We start from the raw sequence: 19929 nt of genomic DNA, 5'->3' as shown, positions 1-19929 counted from the left end.
CTCTTTTTGATGTGGGTCATGACTAATCTTTCAAAGCACTTCATCACAATAGGAGTGAGTGCTATAGGGCGATAGTCATTCAAGCAGGTCACGTTGCTCTTCTTGGGTACGGGCACTATGGTGGTGGACTTAAAGCAGGTCGGTACAGATGCTTGTGCAAGCGACAGGTTAAATATGTCAGCAAGCACATCAGCTAGCTCTGATGAGCAAACCCGAAGTGCACGTCCTGAGATGTTGTCTGGCCCTGCTGCTTTTCGTGGGTTTGTTTTGTTTAGAACCCTGCGCACATCAGCTGATGTCACCATGAGAGGTGAGTCCTGTGTGCTCCCCAGGTTCAGCCACCCTCTCTGCTCATCAGGAGTTTGGGTATCAAAGCGGGCATAGAACTCATTCAACTCATCAGGAAGTGTGGTTTGGCTGGACGTGGCTACGCTACTCTGCTGTCGATAGTCTGTGATGTGCTGGAGCCCCGCCCACATGCGCCGAGGGTCTGAGGTGGAATAGTAGCCCTCCAGCTTCTGTCTGTACTGCCTCTTGGCCTCCCGTATGGACCTCCTCAGGTCATATCTGGCCTTTTTGTAGTCATCAGCGGTGCCCATGACAAATGCAGTCGAACGAGCACGTAGCTTAGCCCTTACATCACAGTTCATCCACTGTTTTTGGTTAGGGTATTTTCTGTAATACTTGGTGGTGGTAACAGTCTCTATGCATGTGCTAATGTAGCCAGTAACAGCAGAAGCATATTCATCCAAATCAACAGTACAATCTTCCCTCCCCGCTGCAGTTTTAAACACATCCCAGTTTGTGCAGCCAAAGCAGTCCTGAAGTACTTGATCAGTTTCTTCATTCCATACTTTAACTGCTGTACGTACAGGGGGAGCTTTTTTAAGAAGTTGTCTGTATGTTGGATAAAGGAATATAGAGATGTGGTCAGCCTTTCCAAAGTGGGGTCTTGGAACAGCCTTCAAAGCACCTTTCATGTTGCAGTAGACTTGGTCCAGGATGTTATTTTCCCTTGTGGGAAAGCTCACATGCTGGTAATATTTGGGGAGGACAGTCCTGAGGTTACAGTGGTTGAAATCGCCAGATATAATAAATACAGCGTCTGGGTGTTTGGTCTCGTGTTTATCAATGATGTCATGCAGGAGGCCTAGTGCATTAGCAGTGTTAGCTCGTGGTGGGATGTAAACAGCAGTTAAATACACAGCGCTAAACTCACGAGGTAAATAAAAAGGTCTGCATTTCACCATCAGCAGCTCAATGTCCTGCGAGCAGTGCTTTTCCATCGTCTGAACGTCTGTGCACCACCGTTTGTTTACGTAAACACAGACGCCGCCACCTCTGTGTTTACCAGACGCTAAAGTCCGATCTCCCCGGTAAGCAGCAAATGATTCCAACTGGATCGCCGAGTCCGGTATATCCTCCGTCAGCCAGGTTTCTGTGAAGGTGAGGACACAGCATTCCCTGATCTCACGTTGAGCTGTAATCCTTGCTCGTAGTTCGTCCATCTTGTTTTCAAGAGAGCGGACGTTGGCTAGCAGCAGGCTTGGTAGCGGTGGCCTCGTCGCTCTAGCTTTTAGCCTAGCATGCAGGCCGGCTCGCTTGCCTCGTTTACGCCTCGGATGCTTTGCTCGCCGGGTATTCAGCTCACCAGGTCCGCAGGCTGCTGCGTTCTCCCGGCGCAGAAGAAAGGCAAAGTCTGAGAGGCTAAATGAAGGTTCATGGTGAACCCTGCCGATGTTCAAAAGTGTCTCTCTGTTGTAATGTACTGCGTGAGTGTGTTGAATGTCCAAAATGAACAATAAAATAGCAAAAAATAGAAAAACACGGGAGAGTGTCACAGAGACGTCTGCCACGGAGGGCGCCATCTTTGAAACATCGTTGTTGTTGTGTTTCTCATAATATTACAACTTTTATAACAGAAGGTAATTTTCTTTAATATCTCTACTCTGCAGTGTTCCCAAAATAGCCCGCAATAAGTGAAATCCACGAAGTAGCTGACTTCTTTTTTTTTTTTTTTTTTTACAATGAGTATATACTGAATGTTTTAAGGCTGTAAAACCCCTCACCGTACACTTTATACACTTTTCTCAGACAGGACACAAGAAATCACTAAGTCACTTGTGCATATTTTTCTTCTGTAAATTCAATCATAAATCATAAATTGCGACTTTTCTTCCTGTCAGAATACGACTTTTTTTCTCTTCTTATTTTGTCCTTATTCTCATAAAATTGCATCTGTTTTCCATTTCTGCTATTGTTTTCTTCTCGTAATTATGACTTTAATTCCTATAATATTTTGAATTTATTCTTGTAACATAACTTTTTTCGCAACCTAAATTTCGAAAAAGTACAGCTTTATTCATGGTTTTGTTGTTTCTCTTTTCCAGGTATTTGGAATCTCTTATCAAGGTCACTCTTGGAAAAGAGATTTTTAAACAAAGGATCATGAAAATTCTAATAATATTTCGACTTAAAAAAAAAAATTCTTTTCCTTTAATATTTCAACTTTATTCTACTAAAACAATGTTATTTTTCTTCATGATTTTACGTTATTTTCGTAAATTCCCAACCTTTTTCTTATTAAGATTTTTCTCATTAAGTCTTTCTCTTAATATTTTGACTTTATTCTTGTAAAATGACTGCTAATTTGTCAATTTTTGCTGAGTTTTTTGTTGGTTTTTTTTCCAGTTTTCATGTTAAATTATTAGTTTTACAATGTGCCTCCAGCCAATGAAAAAAACAGCCGTGGGCCGCATACCACACTTTAGACACCCAAACACAAGTGTGTACAAAATGTGTACTTCCACCAATATTTTCTATAGATTCATTTGGATTTGGCGATACCTCTTTACCCTGGCCTCATAATCACATTCCGACGCACCTGGTCTGCCAGACAATCAGAAGACTCGGGATCAGTGTTGCCAACTTTGCAACTCTGTCGCTATATTTAACGAGTAATCAACCCCCTATAGATACGCTTTTTCAAAAAAAGTGACTCCTGAAAAATCAAGGGAAGATACCTATGTAATATGATATGAAAGCATCTATCACTCTTCTCAACATGCAGCATGTGCTGCTGTGGGGCCCCTCCACCATATACAAGCTCAAAAACTTGTTTTTGTGACATTAAAAAAAAAAAAAGGACAAAAAGTAGTCCCAGAAGAAAGTTCGTTTGTAGTTCTAAATATACTCGTTTTGCTCTTTGTGTTGTTTTACACACTCTTTGCAAATACGTCATTGACAATAATGCTACTTTGAAGATTCTCCGCCAAAAATAAATTGCAGTCCACTACACTACACAATCAACGATTAGCAGAAGGGAAACATCAACCACTGGTCAGCTCAAACGGAAAAGTAAACATTAAGTATGTTTACACAAACAGACACACAATCCCTTAATTTCCAACAAGAAATTTGTTTTGGTAGAATGCTAAAAAAGAACGTGCCCTGATTTGACTTGACCTCAGCTGTCCTCAGCTTGACCTACAGTAAACTGTCTTGTGCCAGACACCACTAAAAAACCATCAGGCTCTTGTTCCGTAACGTTTAAGTAAGATACAAATTTGTGACTGTCTATCAATAATCTTTGTTGCAACAGGCATTGTAAACTGCCTCTGTACCTAGAGTGGACTTGCGCAGTTGATAGGCTTCAAAGTTCTCCTGAAGACAACCGTATCTCTTGGAAAGTTGCTCTTTCTTGAGCTCCAGTCTAGGTTGAAGGGCAAGGTTTTCTTCTGCCAGGGTTCTGTTGTTCACCTGTGTAGTCTCTTTGCTTTGCTGGACTTCCTGCATCTGTAACCAAAACAAAAAAGTCAGCTTTGTATTTTGGCATAGCAACAATGGAATCAAGAGTGTAATTTACATTTCAGAACACAACAGCGAAAGCAGACCTATTATCTTTGTGTTTTAGGCAAAACAAGTATTCACACACATCAGCTTTGACTTTGGAAAGCAGTGGACGTTTTGGACCACATATCTGTGGTGGCGAAGTAAAATGCAATGTACTGATGTCCCCCACCACTTAGTTAGATGTGACATGTACGTTCTCCCAGGCAATTCATACTGTCTGTCAAACATTTCCTGAAATGTTGTCTTTTCAGCCGTATTGAAAGGTTGCATTTATTTCTGTGAGCGTGCGCCATTTTGCTCTACTTTGCTGTGGCAACCAAACGTGTCAGTAAGCGCTGGCTGTCAGGATGAAGGCTCTGCTGCAGCTCCAGCAGTATTATTTTCCCTGTTGGAAAAACTGAAAATGTTGGTTGTGTTTCAGGTGTGCATACAGGTTGGTTGTAGTCCCCTTCTTCCTCGTCACTACTTTCAAACAAACGCAACATACCGGTTGTTCATTTTGTTTAAAACCCAAATATTACTACACTTTACTGGGGCTGTGGCATTGGTCTTAAAAACCATATCTTCTATGCCTTCACTCATGATAGCGTATGCTGGCTCACAAGGCTAACTTGCTGCTAGCACTCTGTATCCACTCACTAGTAGCCCCGCCTCCACAAAGAGGCTGAATGAGAGGAGCGTTCACTTCCAGGAGGAGCTTTCCATTCATTCCACTATACAAGTAGAACCAATGCGCACAGGCAGATGCAGAGTGAACCCTTTTTTCATCCAGCCTGTGGTTTAGAGAGATGAGGAAAAGAAATGTGCATGCATGCGCGTTAATTTATCGAGGCCGGCATAATTAGACTATTTTTTTAATCGTTCGATTAATCGATTCATTGATTATCGTGACAGGCCTATTTCAGATTAATTGACTAAGAAAATAATCATTAGTTGCAGCGCTACATGGTGGGCACTTTAGTGCAGTGAAGTTAGCGTCACCTCTTACTTTTGGGTGATTTTTGCTCTGCTTTCTGTTGGGTTTTACCGTTTGTTTGTTTTTTGGGGTGTTACCAAACCATTTTTTCTGTCACATCTGATACATCATATCAGATGTTTGGTATGGTTAACGGTCATACTTGCGTTCAAGAGAGTCCATCTACACGCGGACCTAAACCCATCTTCTGGGCAGTCTCTGTCCACTTGTTTGTTCTGGTCCAGGGTCCAGTAGATTGCCTTCACACTTGACCAACTGGACTGAACTAGCAGAGCAAACGGATCACAGTTCCTCACCACAGTGTGAAGAGCTTTTGATAGTGTTGTGTTTTTCATCTGCTATTCCTACTGTCATGCCAATGTGTTACCCAAAATGTAACAAACAAAACTTCCTGTTAGGAGGAACAAAAAAAAAAATCTCCTGTTACATCTCATGTGACTCATCCAACCAACATGCTCCACGTTCAAATATATTCAAGGGCCTGACGGAAAAGTTGAAGATGAATCTCAGTATTTGTAACAATGCAGTAGACGAGTGACTCATGCTTGCATTGTTTGGTTATTACATTCAACAGAGAAAAAACATGTTCTACTGGAAAAGTAAATGTCACAAAGGCTCTTCTTGCTATGCTCTCTCTTTGACAGAAAGAATCACAGAAAATGTACCCTGTCTGGACTAGACTTTACACCCAGTTCAATAATTAGCAAAAATATGCAAAATCTAAAATATTTATAGATCTTGAATTAAGTTGTCGTCAGATGCCACTTCCACAACAAAAACAGCATGAACTTCTTTGAAGTGAATGATCGTACAGCGCGAAAAAACAATCCATGTGTCACTTGAGTTGTAATGCCATACATTTCAAACAGAAGGTAAAACTGTAGAGTGCATTTTGTTCACACTGTAGTGCACTGACAGAGACACTGACACTGCAGAGGTATACACTTGGGGCAAAAGCGCAGAACGGGAATTGTGTTGTACTGTGTACCGTAGTGTTCTGGAAAGGTTTCTGCAATGTTGTAACGTTGAAGGACATTTGAGCATTTAAGAGAATAAACTATGTGTAATCAGTGTAACTGTAATAAATACAGTTGTGTGAGAAAGTGTCAGATCAAAACAATTTGAATATTAGTCAATGACAACACAACTGAACAAAAAATTAAGCTTTAAAATGAAACTTTTTATTATTAAAAGGGACAAAAAAAAATCCAAACTAACATGGCCCTGTGTGTAAAAGTGACTGACCTGAATCTCTTGAAATTATCGTTATCTGGATTGATCTTGAGAAGCAGGAAGTTATTGATAGTAAAAAAAAAAATTACAAAAAATTAATCCTTAGTATTTTTATCACCAAATATCCCTGTTAGCAGCGTGTTTGCATGGAAACTGGAAGCGCAAGTCCTTGTCCCCCTGCTCTGTCGCCCGTCTATGATGTCATCAGTGGTTGAGTCATTTTTTGCTCCCTATAACACAGTTACGCCGCAAGTCTGTGCTTTTTCTTATTGATAATGGCGGAAAAATAACATTTCAACTGCCAGCATTTTGATAATGAAGGTGAGAGACAGTATTGAATTCAAGAAATAACTCGCAGCAAAACATCAAGGTTGTGTCCGTGTGGCTCACTGCTTGTGCCTTCTGCCTCATAGCGGTCTTTCAATCTTTTCAATCAAATATACAATCAAGGTAAAAGCACCCATAAATGTTCATTTATCTCTTTAATTTGTCATTTATATAAATGTACAATTGTTTTCTGCAAAAAAGTGTATTGTCTTATCCAGAACAGATTAATTGTATTTTCAGGATTTCTTATGGTAAAAATTGATTTGGTTAGAGTATGTTTTGGTTTCAGTCGGACATTCTGGGAGGATTGACACAAACAGATTCCACTGTATAGACTTTACATTGTTAAGCCAAGACGAGAGTGGCTAAGAAATGTGTCAAACTGTGTTCATGGTTCTTAGCTCTTATAGCAACTAAAGTTGTATTCATGTAGCACAGTATTGTGTTGCACTTCTGTGCACACCTAAGTTTTAGTCCCACAACACCCACTGTGTTTGTTTTCATCCCCAGACAGCACCTATGCAGGTCTTTACTTGCTTGATCAGCTTCCATCTTGTTTCACATTCGTATGACTAACTTCACATTCGTATGACTAACTTAGGTTGGCAACTGTAGTGTTGCTAAAGTAAACACACTCCTCCCACTCTGTAGCTTAAGAAAACAAGAGACAGGGTATGGAATAAAATGAGAAACGCCACGGCAAAAGACTGACTTACAAACCAGTAATGCTCCTGTCGGTGAGGTGAAATAAGGGCTGCATGTCACCTTTTGATCATGTGGCACTGATAGTCTCTAAATACCTTACATTGTTATAAATTAGGTTATTTGTCATTAACCCCTAACAAAAAAACACGACACAGCCACTAGTATCTTAATGATGTTTTGCACCACGAGAGTGAAACCATTCTTGGTTGAGTCATGCCTCTTGGATCCTGCATTATTCCCGAAGATGTGAGCTTCCCTATCTTGGGCCTGAACACAGGTATTTACAAGTATTTACCATTTCAGCCTTTCATCCAAACGGCAATGGTGTTCTGGGTGCATTTCCCGAAAACGGCTTCCAGAGTGGGAAAATCTTACAACGGCACCTTGTCGTTTCTGTGTGGAAAAGCAAAACACTACTTTCTGGGAACGATGACGTCGCTGTCCTGGAGCAGTCACATGACCACAAGCGAGCGGTTGTGTACTGCTGCCCAAAAGCCAACTTAATATCTGATTATTTCAACTGGTATGACTCCCAATCGACATTCGCCCGATATTTTTTTGCCTTCCAAAGTGACTCAGAATTAATTGCATTTGTGTCATCATTCTTGACAAGTCAGATACATTTATATCTCTTATTTGCTTCTGAATGATCAGTAATAGATATGGGGCAGGGGTAGGACTAAATATAAGCTCTGCTTCTTCCTACTCCTTTTCAGACATGCTGAATTGTGCAAATGTAACCATGTGATATTCCTTCACATAATTTGTTACGCATGTCTGAAACAAATAAACATACCATACCGTACCATACCAAAAGGGTAGAACTCACATTTCCGATGCCATGATTCCAGAAATATAATACCTTAATGTTCTCCAAACACATTTTGCTGCATCCAAAACACCAAAATTTGACAAAACGTTACACCTCGTTGACATCAAAAGCATAATCCACACACATGTTGCAGTTGAATCAAGGAAGTGTATATGCGCATGAGTTGACGTCTGCAGTGACACAGTGTCAACTTGTGAACCACTGTGAGTATTTCCGGATTATTTCTCCGTTTTTTTGTCAATATTCAGACAATAACAAAAATGGCACTGATTCAAAATAAAACATATGGCGTAGTGTCCATGATACGCATAACGTTTCGGTTTTCTACTGATCTATTTTTTCCCTTATCAATGCAATTTGGGAAACTATTGTTTTACATCATGTTTCTGCTGAAGGAAGGTGAAGGAAGTGTGTTACTCTTGTGATAACTACCAATGCACTGAAGAAGACTTCAGTTGCACTAAAGTGCAGTCTGTTTACTGAGACTTGATACTCCATTTTACTTATTGCTGTGTGTGGTGGTGATTTGTTTTTTTTTTTTTTCTTAACAGAGAAATGGGGCTATTTTTAATTGGTTGTGGTTATCATTGTGATTTTTATTTAAGTGCAGATTTTGCAAAAAGAGACAAGGGTCCATTTTATTTTCATTGAGGGTTTTTTTGTCTTTCTTTGTTTGTTTTATTTTTTTGTTTAATTTATTTTATCTAAAAGCTCTTGACATTCAAATTCAAATATTAAATACTGTTGAGAAATTAAAGTTAATTGCTTTTGATACGGTGTACTCGCATTATTATGTAATTATTATCATTACATTAATGGAAAAAAATCTCATTGAAATAAATAAGGAAGTCAAACAGACTGTTGCTAAGCTTGACAGGCTTTTGTTCCTGGCACAAAATCATTAAAGGAATAAGGAAATGTCTTCTAAAAATGTTTACCAAAAATACTTCTGTTCAAATCAAAGTATTTTTGAGTTCCTGCTGACATTTAAAAATGTCTTCTTAAACCAGGTACTTTGAGCATAGCTAAAGGTTTGTTATAAAGATTGAAGATTATATTTTACTTTTTCTATAGTTACTTAAACAAGAATGGCCGATTTTATTTTAGCAGCTTTAAGCTTTAAAATGTCAAAGAACATCCTCATGTTAAGTATTTGTTCTATTAAAAGAAATTGGCATGCTTATTTGGCTTTGACTTTTTCTTAAAAAAAATTTGAGGGAAAAAATATCTGAATATATCTTATATCGACATTCAACCTAAATATATTGGGATATGACTTTCGGTCCATTTCGCCCAACCCTACTGGAGGGTGCTTCTACCATCAGCTGTCCCGACTATCTTTCCTCGACCCAGACCGGGTGCACAAGCAAGCACCGATGCAGACGGCAATATAAAAAGTAAAAAACCTAGAAAACGTTCAACCGTGGAAAAGCGTGCCAAAGTGACAGTTAGTGAATTCATATTTTTGTGCTACATATATTCTACCAATCTTAGAATAATATCTTTTTCCATGTCAAATTTCAATGCTAGCATACAAGCTAAACAGTCATCAGTTTTCCCTCAATCGCTGCTCACTTGTCTTGTAACTTTTAGTCTACATATATCTCTGTGGCAATCACTGCCAGCAAAACAACATTCCTGTTTATTATCATTATTTATGTGTCTTGCTTATTGTCATTTGTGTGTTTCTGTGTGTTACATCAGAGGTAAGATCAATCTTTCACTGTCAGCTGGTGTAAACACATTCACATCGCCTTGACGATCGTTACTGGCTGCCTGGTCTTCAGATTCATCCGAATCTGTGCCCATGTTGCTCAGTTGCTCGTCAAGATATTGCTCAAATCTGTATGGTCTGATACTCAACGCTAAACACTCGCTCATTATCTTCTACTTCCAAAACGTCTTCCATTACCCAAGAACAGCGTGAAATGTCAGAAAACAGCTCGCTTTCCTCCATGGCTGGAGTGACTGCCGAAAGGGTTCCGGGTGTGTTGTCACAGCCAAGATCGCGGCGGTTCAGAAACATGCTGGGGAGCATGTCAAAATAATTACCTCTTTTCACTCCTATTTCATAGATGTTAAATTATCTGTGATAGCAGTATGCCAAAAATGTTTTATTAAGAGAGTGCTTTCATTTTGTTAGTGTTTTTTGCTCACTTTTTTGGTGTCATAAGGTTGGTGCAAGCTTGTTTACTTCATTTTTACAAGCTTCATTTGACACTTTTGAGCGTATTTGCAAAGGTATTCATTCAGTGTTTTGAGTTGGTTATAAGACACCAGTCTGTGGAACAGTCGACAAGCTGGCCAATCTAAATGAAGGCCACAGTTCGTCAGTGGGACAGATTGTGTACCAAAACATGTGATGACCAGCTTGGTACACTACAGCAACAAAAGAAGTTTGTTGGTCGAGGATATGTGCCACATGAAATATTTAATATTTAGTTCATTGCATGCTCAACAGCACGGCATTTGTTTAGTTAGCAATAAGCAGAGTTAACCAAATGCTAACCGGTCGACCCACATGAGCTCATCCATCTCTGAGAGGATGGCTTTCTGGCTCTCCTTGACGCCGTGGACTGGCTTGTTCAGATGAACACACTGTCTTGTTTTGTATCTTACTTGCTTACTTATTTAAAAAAAAAAAAAAATGCTGTATCAAGTCACACTAACATGATATCTACAGTCATGGAAAAAATTAGACAACCCTTGTTTCTTCAGTTTCTTGTTCATTGTAATGCCTGATACAACTAAAGGTACCTTTGTTTGGACAAATATAACAATGACAAGAGAAATAGCTCCTAAGAGTTACATTGTTTGGCAGTACAATGCTATAGCTATGCATGTAAGAACTTAAGTGATTTTGGTTATTATCAAGAAAACCATGGAATTTGCTCGATATCAGCTCTTAAATTAAACTCTTATAAGCTATATTTGTTATCATCATTATATCTGTCTAAACAAATGTACCTTTAGTTGTACCAGGCATTAAAATGGATCAATAAACTGAAGAAACAAGGGTGGGTGGTCTAATCAGTTTTTCCATGAATGTAATTTGTAAGTGATTTACTTCAGAAACACTCCATACTAAGAACTCACGCTGCATTTTCATAGCATGATGACAGAAACTTCCTCCTCATTCTCTCCGTCCCATAGCGAGCCTCACTGGCCAGGGCGCGTTAGCTCTACTGCGCTGGTTCTCCGCGAGAGAAGCAACCTCATTAATCCTCGATCTCAATCCTAAAGGTCCTGTCACATCTTGACGATTTAGCCAGCTTACGCCTACGTATGAAAAATTTGGCCAATACGCTGACGTACGTCGAATAAGTTATGGGAAGTTTTGTATATGTTAACAGCACGCGGAAGCACGCCGGCATACGTCTAAGTCATCCAAAAATTTTATGCCTGCATAAAACTTTGACGTATGTCAACGTATGATTCATACGTCCGCAAGACAAAAGAATGATTTCTGCGTTGTCTTTGTTTTTTTCCATTTTGGCGTCGCTTTTCCTGTTTTGTCTTTGTCATTACTAAATGCAATGAAAAAACACAAGTGGAAAAGACAAATACAAACCAGGAAAAACAACGGCAAATTGAAAAAAACAAAGACAATATAGAAAAACAATGACAAAATGGAAAAAGAATATGACTACATTTGTATATTTTTTGTTATTATTGATTTTTTTTGTATTTCCACATTTGTATATTTTTGTATTATTAATTCTATTTGTATTTCCACACGTATTCCCTTTTAATTTTGGCACTCCTGTGATTCCATAGTCAAACTGCTAACTTATCTGCTAATGCAAACACGACAGCCTCCATCTCATCTCAGCCAAAGCTTGGCAAGAAGACACAGTTTTGTCTCAAGGTATGTTGACATATTACGACTTGTGCATAACTTACAAATAACGTGTGTGAACGGGTGTCAATGATGGCATAACTTATTGCCCGTGGATGCGGGACGTATGAATCATACGTTGACATATGTCGAAAAGTTTTGTGCATGCACAACATTTTTGGACGACTTGGACGTACTACGACGTATGTCGGCGTGTTTCCGCGTGCTGTTAACATATACAAAACTTACCCATAACTTATTCGACGTATGCCAGCATATTGGCCAAATTTTTCATACGTTGGCGTAAACTGGCTAAATCGTCAAGGTGTGACAGGCGTTGGCCATCGGGCATAAATTGTGAACACCGGCAACACGCTACGCATTCGTTGATATAAGTTGTCTATACGTTAGAGAAACGTTCTATATAAGTTACTAATATGTCATGTTTACGTCGACCTCGTTATGAATACGCTATGTATACGCCCAAAATTGATCGGCAGTTCAACATATGCCATCAAAATGATCATGTCAGGCATGAGCTGCCTAAATCATCAAGGTGTGACAGGGCCCTAAGCAAGAACATTTTAATTCACATGTTTTGAACAACTGTGCAGCCCGATCACTTTACTTTGCACTTCAGATGAAAAAAAATGGCATCAATGTAAGTATACACCACTCCTAAGGCTGGGCGATATGGACCAAAACTCATACACCGATATACAGTAGACGCCCCTACAACGTAAATAATCCGTTCCGAGAACCTTTATGTTATAGGGTTTTTATGTTATACGAAGCGTAAAATACATGTAAATAGCCTAATCCGTTCCAAGATCTTCCCAAACTCACCCCTTTAACACTTCAAAATATTCAAAGTCCACCAAATATGGTGGGAAAATATAAGAAAACTTTAGCATAAAGATAAAGATAGTACAGTAACATTGCAATATAAAATAAGGTAATATATAAGATTACTGTACATGATTAAAACTGAAAAACAAAAACAATCCTACCGTTCACGAGATGTCTTGATCAGGAGCGCAAGTGGAGGCAGGAAGGAGGAGGAGGACTAGCCTGAAAGAGTCTAAGAGTCAGCTGGTCTCACAGACAAACGCAAACGCACTACACGATAATGCTGTGTGCAAAATTTAATTTGTAACTTAATTGTTTAAGTTAGTTTAAGGGCAACTACGAAGATGAAGGAAGTTCAAGGGAGAAGCCTGTCTCTCACACAAAGTGCTGTATAAGTCAGCCAATGAGATGAGAGTGTAGGCGGTTCCCCGATAATCAACCAATGAGATGAGAGCGGAGGCGGTGCCCCCAAAATCAGCCAATGATATGAGAGCGGAGGCGGTGCCCCGAAAGTCAGCCAATGAGAGCGTGAAGCGTCAGAAGGCGTCACCAAGTGTTAGTCTGAACTTGCACCGATTTGAGGCATAAATAAAGTTGATTGAAAAAAAAAAAAAACTTGCACCAGCTTGAAGCTTTACGTTATATGGAATTTCTTCCGTAATATGATGCAAATACTTTACATAAATTCTTTTCGTTCGGTGGAATTTACGTAAAAGGAGGTTTATGTTATGCGAGGTACTACTGTATTGATGTTGAATATCGATATTCAATATATATCTTGATATTTTTTCCAGAAAGTCAGTTTAGACAAAGTCAAAGTCAAATATGCATGCAAAATTCTTTCATTAAAATTAAAAAAATCTTACTGAAAAATATTCGCTAAAAGACAATAGTCCATTCTCTTTTTGACATGTAGAAAAAGTAAAACATAATCAGTCTTCTTTATAACAACGCTTTAGCTATGCTCAAATCCTCAGACAATACCAACAGCACAAAAGAACAAAATGTGACCAGTTTAAGAGGAAATTTTTAAATGTTAGCAGCAACTCAAAAATACTTTACTTTAAACAGTATTTTTTTTCACCCCGCTCAGGAGCACTGACACTCACAGGAGTGAGACATCTTACATTCTAATATTTTTATTTAATAAAATATATATACTGCTCAAAAAAATTAGAGGAACACTTCGACAACACATCAGATCTAAACTGGGGGAAAAATGATCTTGAATATCTTTCCTGATAATAAGTGGGTGATGTATTAGTAACAAAATGATGCCACATAATTTGATAGAAATGAAAATGATCACCCTATAGAGGGGGGAAATCAAAGAAACCCCAAAAATGAAAGTGAAAAAATGATGCAGCACAATGGTCCATTTTGCTAAAATGTCATTGTAGCAACTCAAAATGATTCTCAGTAGTTTGTGTGGCCCCCACGTGCTTGTACACATGCCTGACAACGTCGGTGCATGCTCCTAATGAGACTACGGATGGTGTCCTGGGGGATCTCCTCCCAGATCTGGACCAGGGCATAAATGAGCTCCTGGACAGTCTGAGGAGCAACCTGGCGGCGCCGGATGGACCTAAACATAATGTCCCAGAGGTGTTCTATTGGGTTTAGGTCAGGTGAACGTGGGGGCCAGTCAAGGTATCAATTCCTTCATCCTCCAGGAACTACCTGCATACACTAGTGTAACCCGCCCTGTTTCGCACTGCCCGCACCTGGGCTCGAACACAGGACCTTCGGAATGGGAGGCGAGGGCGCTGACCACGCGACTAAAAGCCCGGACTGTCGGCCGCATGTTCAGCGCAGCTCTTGAGGCAGAGGGAGTGAGGTTTACCAACGTACACTCGCACAGCCTCACAGGCTGGCATCCGTTACACTAGCCACATGAGGTCGGGCATTGTCGTGGACCAGGAGGAACCCAGGTCCCACTGCACTAGCGTAGGTTCTGACAATGGGTCCAAGGATTTCATCGCGATACCTAACAGCAGTCAGGGTGCCATTATCTAACCTGTAGAGGTCTGTGCGTCCTTCCAGGGATATGCCTCCCCAGACCATCACTGACCCACCACTAAACCAGTCATGCTGAATGATGTTGCAGGCAGCATAACGTTCTCCGCGGCATCTCCAGACCCTTTCACGTCTGTCCGATGTGCTCAGGTTGAACTTGCTCTCATCAGTGAAGAGCACAGGGCACCAGTGGTGTAGTTGCCAATTCTGGTGGTCTATGGCAAATGCCAATCAAGCTCTACGGTGCTGGGCAGTGAGCACAGGGCCCACTACAGGATGTCGGGCCCTCAGGCCACCCTCATGGAGCCTGCTTCTGATTGTTTGGTCAGAAACATTCACACCAGTGGTCTGCTGGAGGTCATTTTGTAGGGCTCTGGCAGTGCTCATCCTGTTCCTCCTTGCACAAAGGAGCAGATACCGATCCTGCTGAGGATTGAAGGACCTTCTACGGCCCTGTCCAGCTCTCCTGGAGTAACTACCTGTCTGCTGGAATCTCCTCCATGCATCCAGGTACCGCAGTGATGCCCCGGTCCAGATCTGGGAGGAGATCCCCCAGGACACCATCCGTAGTCTCATTAGGAGCATGCCCCGACGTTGTCAGGCATGCGTACAAGCACGTGGGGGCCACACAAACAACTGAGAATCATTTTGAGTTGCTACAATGACATTTTGGCAAAATGGACCAGTGTGCTGCATCATTTTTTCACTTTCATTTTTGGGGTGTCTTTGATTTCCCCCCTCTATAGGGTGATCATTTTCATTTCTATCAAATTATGTGGCATCATTTTGTTACTAATACATCACCTACTTATTATCAGGAAAGATATTCAAGATCATTTTTCCCCCAGTTTAGATCTGATGTGATTTCGAAGTGTTCCTCTAATTTTTTTTAGCTGTGTGTGTGTGTGTGTGTGTGTATGTATATATATATATATATATATATATATATATATATATATATATATATATATATATATATATATATATATATATATATATATATATATATATATATATATATATATATATATATACACACACACACACATATACATATACACACACACCCCTCGCATAACATGAACGTCCTTTTACATAAATTCCACTGAACATAAACAATTTCTGTGAAGTTTTTGCTTCGTATTACAGAAGAAATTCCATATAACATAAAGCGTCAAGTCAGTGCAAGTCTTCTTTTTTTTTTTTTCCAATCAACTGTATTAATGCCTCAAGTCGGTGCAAATTCAGACTAACACTTGGTGTCGACTTCTGACGCATCAAGCTCTCATTGGCTGATTTTCGGGGCACCGCCTATGCTCTCGTCTCATTGGCTGATTTATATAGCGCGTACGTGAGTTTGTGTGAGAGACAGGCTTCTCCCTTCAACCTCCTCCCTCTTCGTAGTCCCCCTGAAACTAACTTAAACAATTAAGTTACAAATTAAAATTTTGCACACAGCATTATCGTGTAGTGCGTGCGCGTTTGTCTATGAGACAAGCAGACTCTTAGACTCTTTGAATCGCGTTTCGACTCAAGCTAGTCCTCCTCCTCCTTTCTGCCTCCACTTGCGCTCCTGATCAAGACATCTCGTGAACGGTTGGATTGTTTTTGTTTTTCAGTTTTATTCAGTAATCTTATTTATTACCTTATTTTATATTGGAATGTTACTCTACTATGTTTATGCTAATGCTTTCTTATATTTTCCCACCATATTTGAAGGACCAAAGGGATGAGTTTCGGAAGATCTTGGAACGGATTAGGCTATTTACATGTATTTTACGCTTTGTATAACATGAAATCCCTATAACATAAAGGTTCTCGGAACGGATTATTTACGTTGTAGGAGCCTCTACTGTATATATAATGTACAATAATTTATATTTTAATAATATCAATATATCGTGTAGCCCTAACAACTCCCCCATACATCATCAACGTTATTTGAATAAATTACCCTGAACTTTGAGGTGCGGGAAAAACGCAAACCAATTTAAAAATTATTTTTTGCAGGTGAAAACATTTGTGGCTTAAACAGAGCTTACAACAGAGCTTAGGGCCCTGTCACACCTTGACGATTTAGGCAGCGCATGCCTGACGTGATCATTTTGATGGTATACGTTGAACTGCTGACGTTTTTTTTTCCCAATTTTGGGCGTATACATAGCGTATTCATAACGAGGTCGACGTAAACATGACATATTAATAACTTATATAGAACGTTTCTATAACTTATAGACAATTTATCAACGAATGTGTAGCGTGTTGCCAGTGTTCACAATTTATACCCAAGCCCAACGCCATGTCACACCTTGACGAATTAGCCAGCTTACGCCAACGTATGAAAAATTGGCCAATACGCTGGCGTACGTCCAATAAGTTATGGGTAAGTTTTGTATAAGTTAACAGCACGCTGAAGCATGCCAGCATACGTCATAGTACGTCCAAGTCGTCCAAAAATTTTGTGCCTGCACAAAACATTTCGACGTATGTCAACGTATGATTAATACGTCCCGCATCCACGGGCAATAAGTTATGCCATCGTTGACGCCCGTTCGCACACGTTATTTGTAAGTTACGTACAAGTCAAAATACGTCAACATACCTTGAGACAGAACTGTCTTCTTGGCGAATGAAGATGGAGAGGAGGAGAGGCTGTCGTGTTTGTATTTGCAGGTAAGTTTGCAGCTTGACCAGTCGAGGGCACTGTGACACTAGGAATGAAACCAACTTTTGATTTTTTTTGTCAACTTTATTTATGCATTAGCGAGTCACAAATCCATGAGTGGTAGCGTATACAGCCTACACCAAGGGTCTCAAACTCGCGGCTCACGGGACGATAGTTTGCGGCCCCTGTCTTAATATGAAAAATTAATATTTGTGTGGCCCACAACTTTGATATGAATGACACTTGTCGTGTACGGAGCTGAGCGAACCAATCATGGTGAGGCATATGGTCTCGTGGGCAGGACCTCGGCCGAACGAACCAATCACGGTGAGGTTTATGGTCTCGAGGGTGGGACCTCGGCCGGGCAGCACGTCCAACGCCTCATCACCTTAACTCGTTCGCTCGTTCATTCATTCATTCCTCCACTCAGCTGGGCAGAGGAAAAGCCGTGAAGCTGCTGACTCCGCTTTGTCTCCGAGGAATGAATGAATGAGCGAGCGAACGAGTTAAGGCGGTGAGGCGTTGGACGTGCTGCCCGGTCGAGGTCCCGCCCTCGAGACCATATACCTCACCGTGATTGGTTCTTTCGGCCGAGGTCTCGCCCTCGAGACCATATACCTCACCGTGATTGGTTTGTTCGGCCGAGGTCCTGCCCTCGAGACCATATACCACACCGTGATTGGTTTGTTCAGCTCCGCAAGTGTCATTCATATCAAAGTTGCGGGCCACACGAATATTAATTTTTCATATTAAGACGGGGGCCGCAAACTATCGTCCCGAGGGCCGCGAGTCTGAGACCCTTGGTGTAGGCTGTATACGCTACCACTCATGGATTTGTGACTCGCTAATGCATTAATAAAGTTGATAAAAAAAAAATCAAAAGTTGGTTTCATTCCTAGTGTCACAGTGCCCTCTACTGGTCAAGCTGCAAACTTACCTGCAAATACAAACACGACAGCCTGTCCTCCTCTCCATCTTCATTCGCCAAGAAGACAGTTCTGTCTCAAAGTATGTTAACATATTTTCACTTGTACGTAACTTACAAATAACGTGTGTGAACGGGCGTCAACGATCACATAACTTATTGCCCGTGGATGCGGGACGTATTAATCATACGTTGACATACGTCGAAATGTTTTGTGCATGCACAAAATTTTTTGACGACTTGGACGTACTATGAAGTATGCCGGCGTGCTTCAGCGTGCTCTTAACTTATACAAAACTTACCCATAACTTATTGGACGTATGCCAGCGTATTGGCCAATTTTTTCATACGTTGGCGTAAGCTGGCTAAATCATCAAGGTGTGACAGGGCCTTTAGAGACACTGTTCCATAGTTTGATAACACTGTCTTCCCAGTCAAATATGCAAACCAGTTATGTCTTCACAGTGCAACCTGTGGAACCACAACTGGTTCTATTATAGGCCCATGGCACATTGTAGAAATAAAACAAAAAAAAACTGCAAACATTTTAAAAATTTGATAAAAAAATGATAATTTAACGATAAAAAGCTGTCATGTTAATGCACATAACCAATAGTAAGTCACATAATTGTCTTTAAATATACTGTATGTAGTCGTCCCTCACCACGTTGTGGTTTGAATTTCATGGCTTCACTATCCCAGTTTTTCATGCTGTTTTGTGCTTGAATCCAACCTATTACTAGTTTAAAAATATGCATATTTAAGCAATATGTACATATTTTTGTGTAAATGAAACATTTTCTAGCATAAAAATGGCTAAATGGAATTATCTCCCTAAGGGCACAAGAATAATACCACAATAATGATTATCATTGGCCTGCTGTTACGCCAGAACCCAAGACAAGCTAAAACTCAACATACTCAAACAAACAAACTCAAATATATATACTATATTTGGCAATATGAATGGAAAGGTGACTATAGGGGTGTTAATTCATCTTTAGAGGGGTCTTAATAATGTTAAAATAAACACATTTAGAAGATCATAAACAAGTTCTCTATGACATAACTACAAAAACATCTCATTTATAAAGAAGGCATCCTACTTTGCAGAAATTCACTTATCACAGTCGGGTGTGGAATCAGTTAACCGTGATAAATGAGGGATTACTCTAAACGTTTTATAGCTTTTTTTCAAACAAATTTGATGTAGATGAATCAAGGCCAGTTATGCAAATTGGACGATGGCGTCATGTAGACCCCAGCAATTCACATCCGCATTTAGATTACAGTCCTGTGGGAAACACTGTTCTGTATCTTAAAGAAAAGACAAGACTGTGTAATTAAATAGTGTGTAGTGTCGATTTTCGAGGACAAGCAAGTCATTCATTTAACACACGCCCTGTGTGAAAATCCCTCCAGTTAGCTAGTGTAGCAGCACCCGGTTAGCTACCGTTTTCTAGGAATACGTTTAACGGAAACTATTACAAGCCGGTTAGCACCAGACATGTTAGTCAGTTATGTAGGAGTATGCCGTTAATTGGCATATTAGCGACAATCGTGTCAAAGCTAAGCAACTTCTTAACGTGTTTTCGCGTGACTCAGCATGACGGTGGTTTCGTAAAAAGGCAAATTTCCATCAAATTCATAAGCAAACGACTGTGTTGGGTATAAAACAACAAGAAGACATCAGAGTGGTGCGAATTGAATA

The 19929-nt window shown here is 40.1% G+C and overlaps 1 protein-coding gene across 1 annotated transcript in view; it reads right to left on the bottom strand.

The window, feature by feature from the left end:
* Positions 1 to 19929, bottom strand: part of vps37ba (VPS37B subunit of ESCRT-I a) — a 40565-nt gene that overhangs the window by 20193 nt on the left and 443 nt on the right. The window contains exon 2 of the mRNA XM_054774665.1: positions 3624 to 3795. Coding sequence (XP_054630640.1) covers positions 3624 to 3795 — 172 coding nt within the window. The remainder of the gene's footprint in view (positions 1 to 3623; positions 3796 to 19929) is intronic.

This window comes from Dunckerocampus dactyliophorus, chromosome 4 (assembly GCF_027744805.1).
Source record: "Dunckerocampus dactyliophorus isolate RoL2022-P2 chromosome 4, RoL_Ddac_1.1, whole genome shotgun sequence".
Classification (NCBI taxonomy): Eukaryota; Metazoa; Chordata; class Actinopteri; order Syngnathiformes; family Syngnathidae; genus Dunckerocampus; species Dunckerocampus dactyliophorus.
This window is presented reverse-complemented; position numbering and strand designations above follow the sequence as displayed.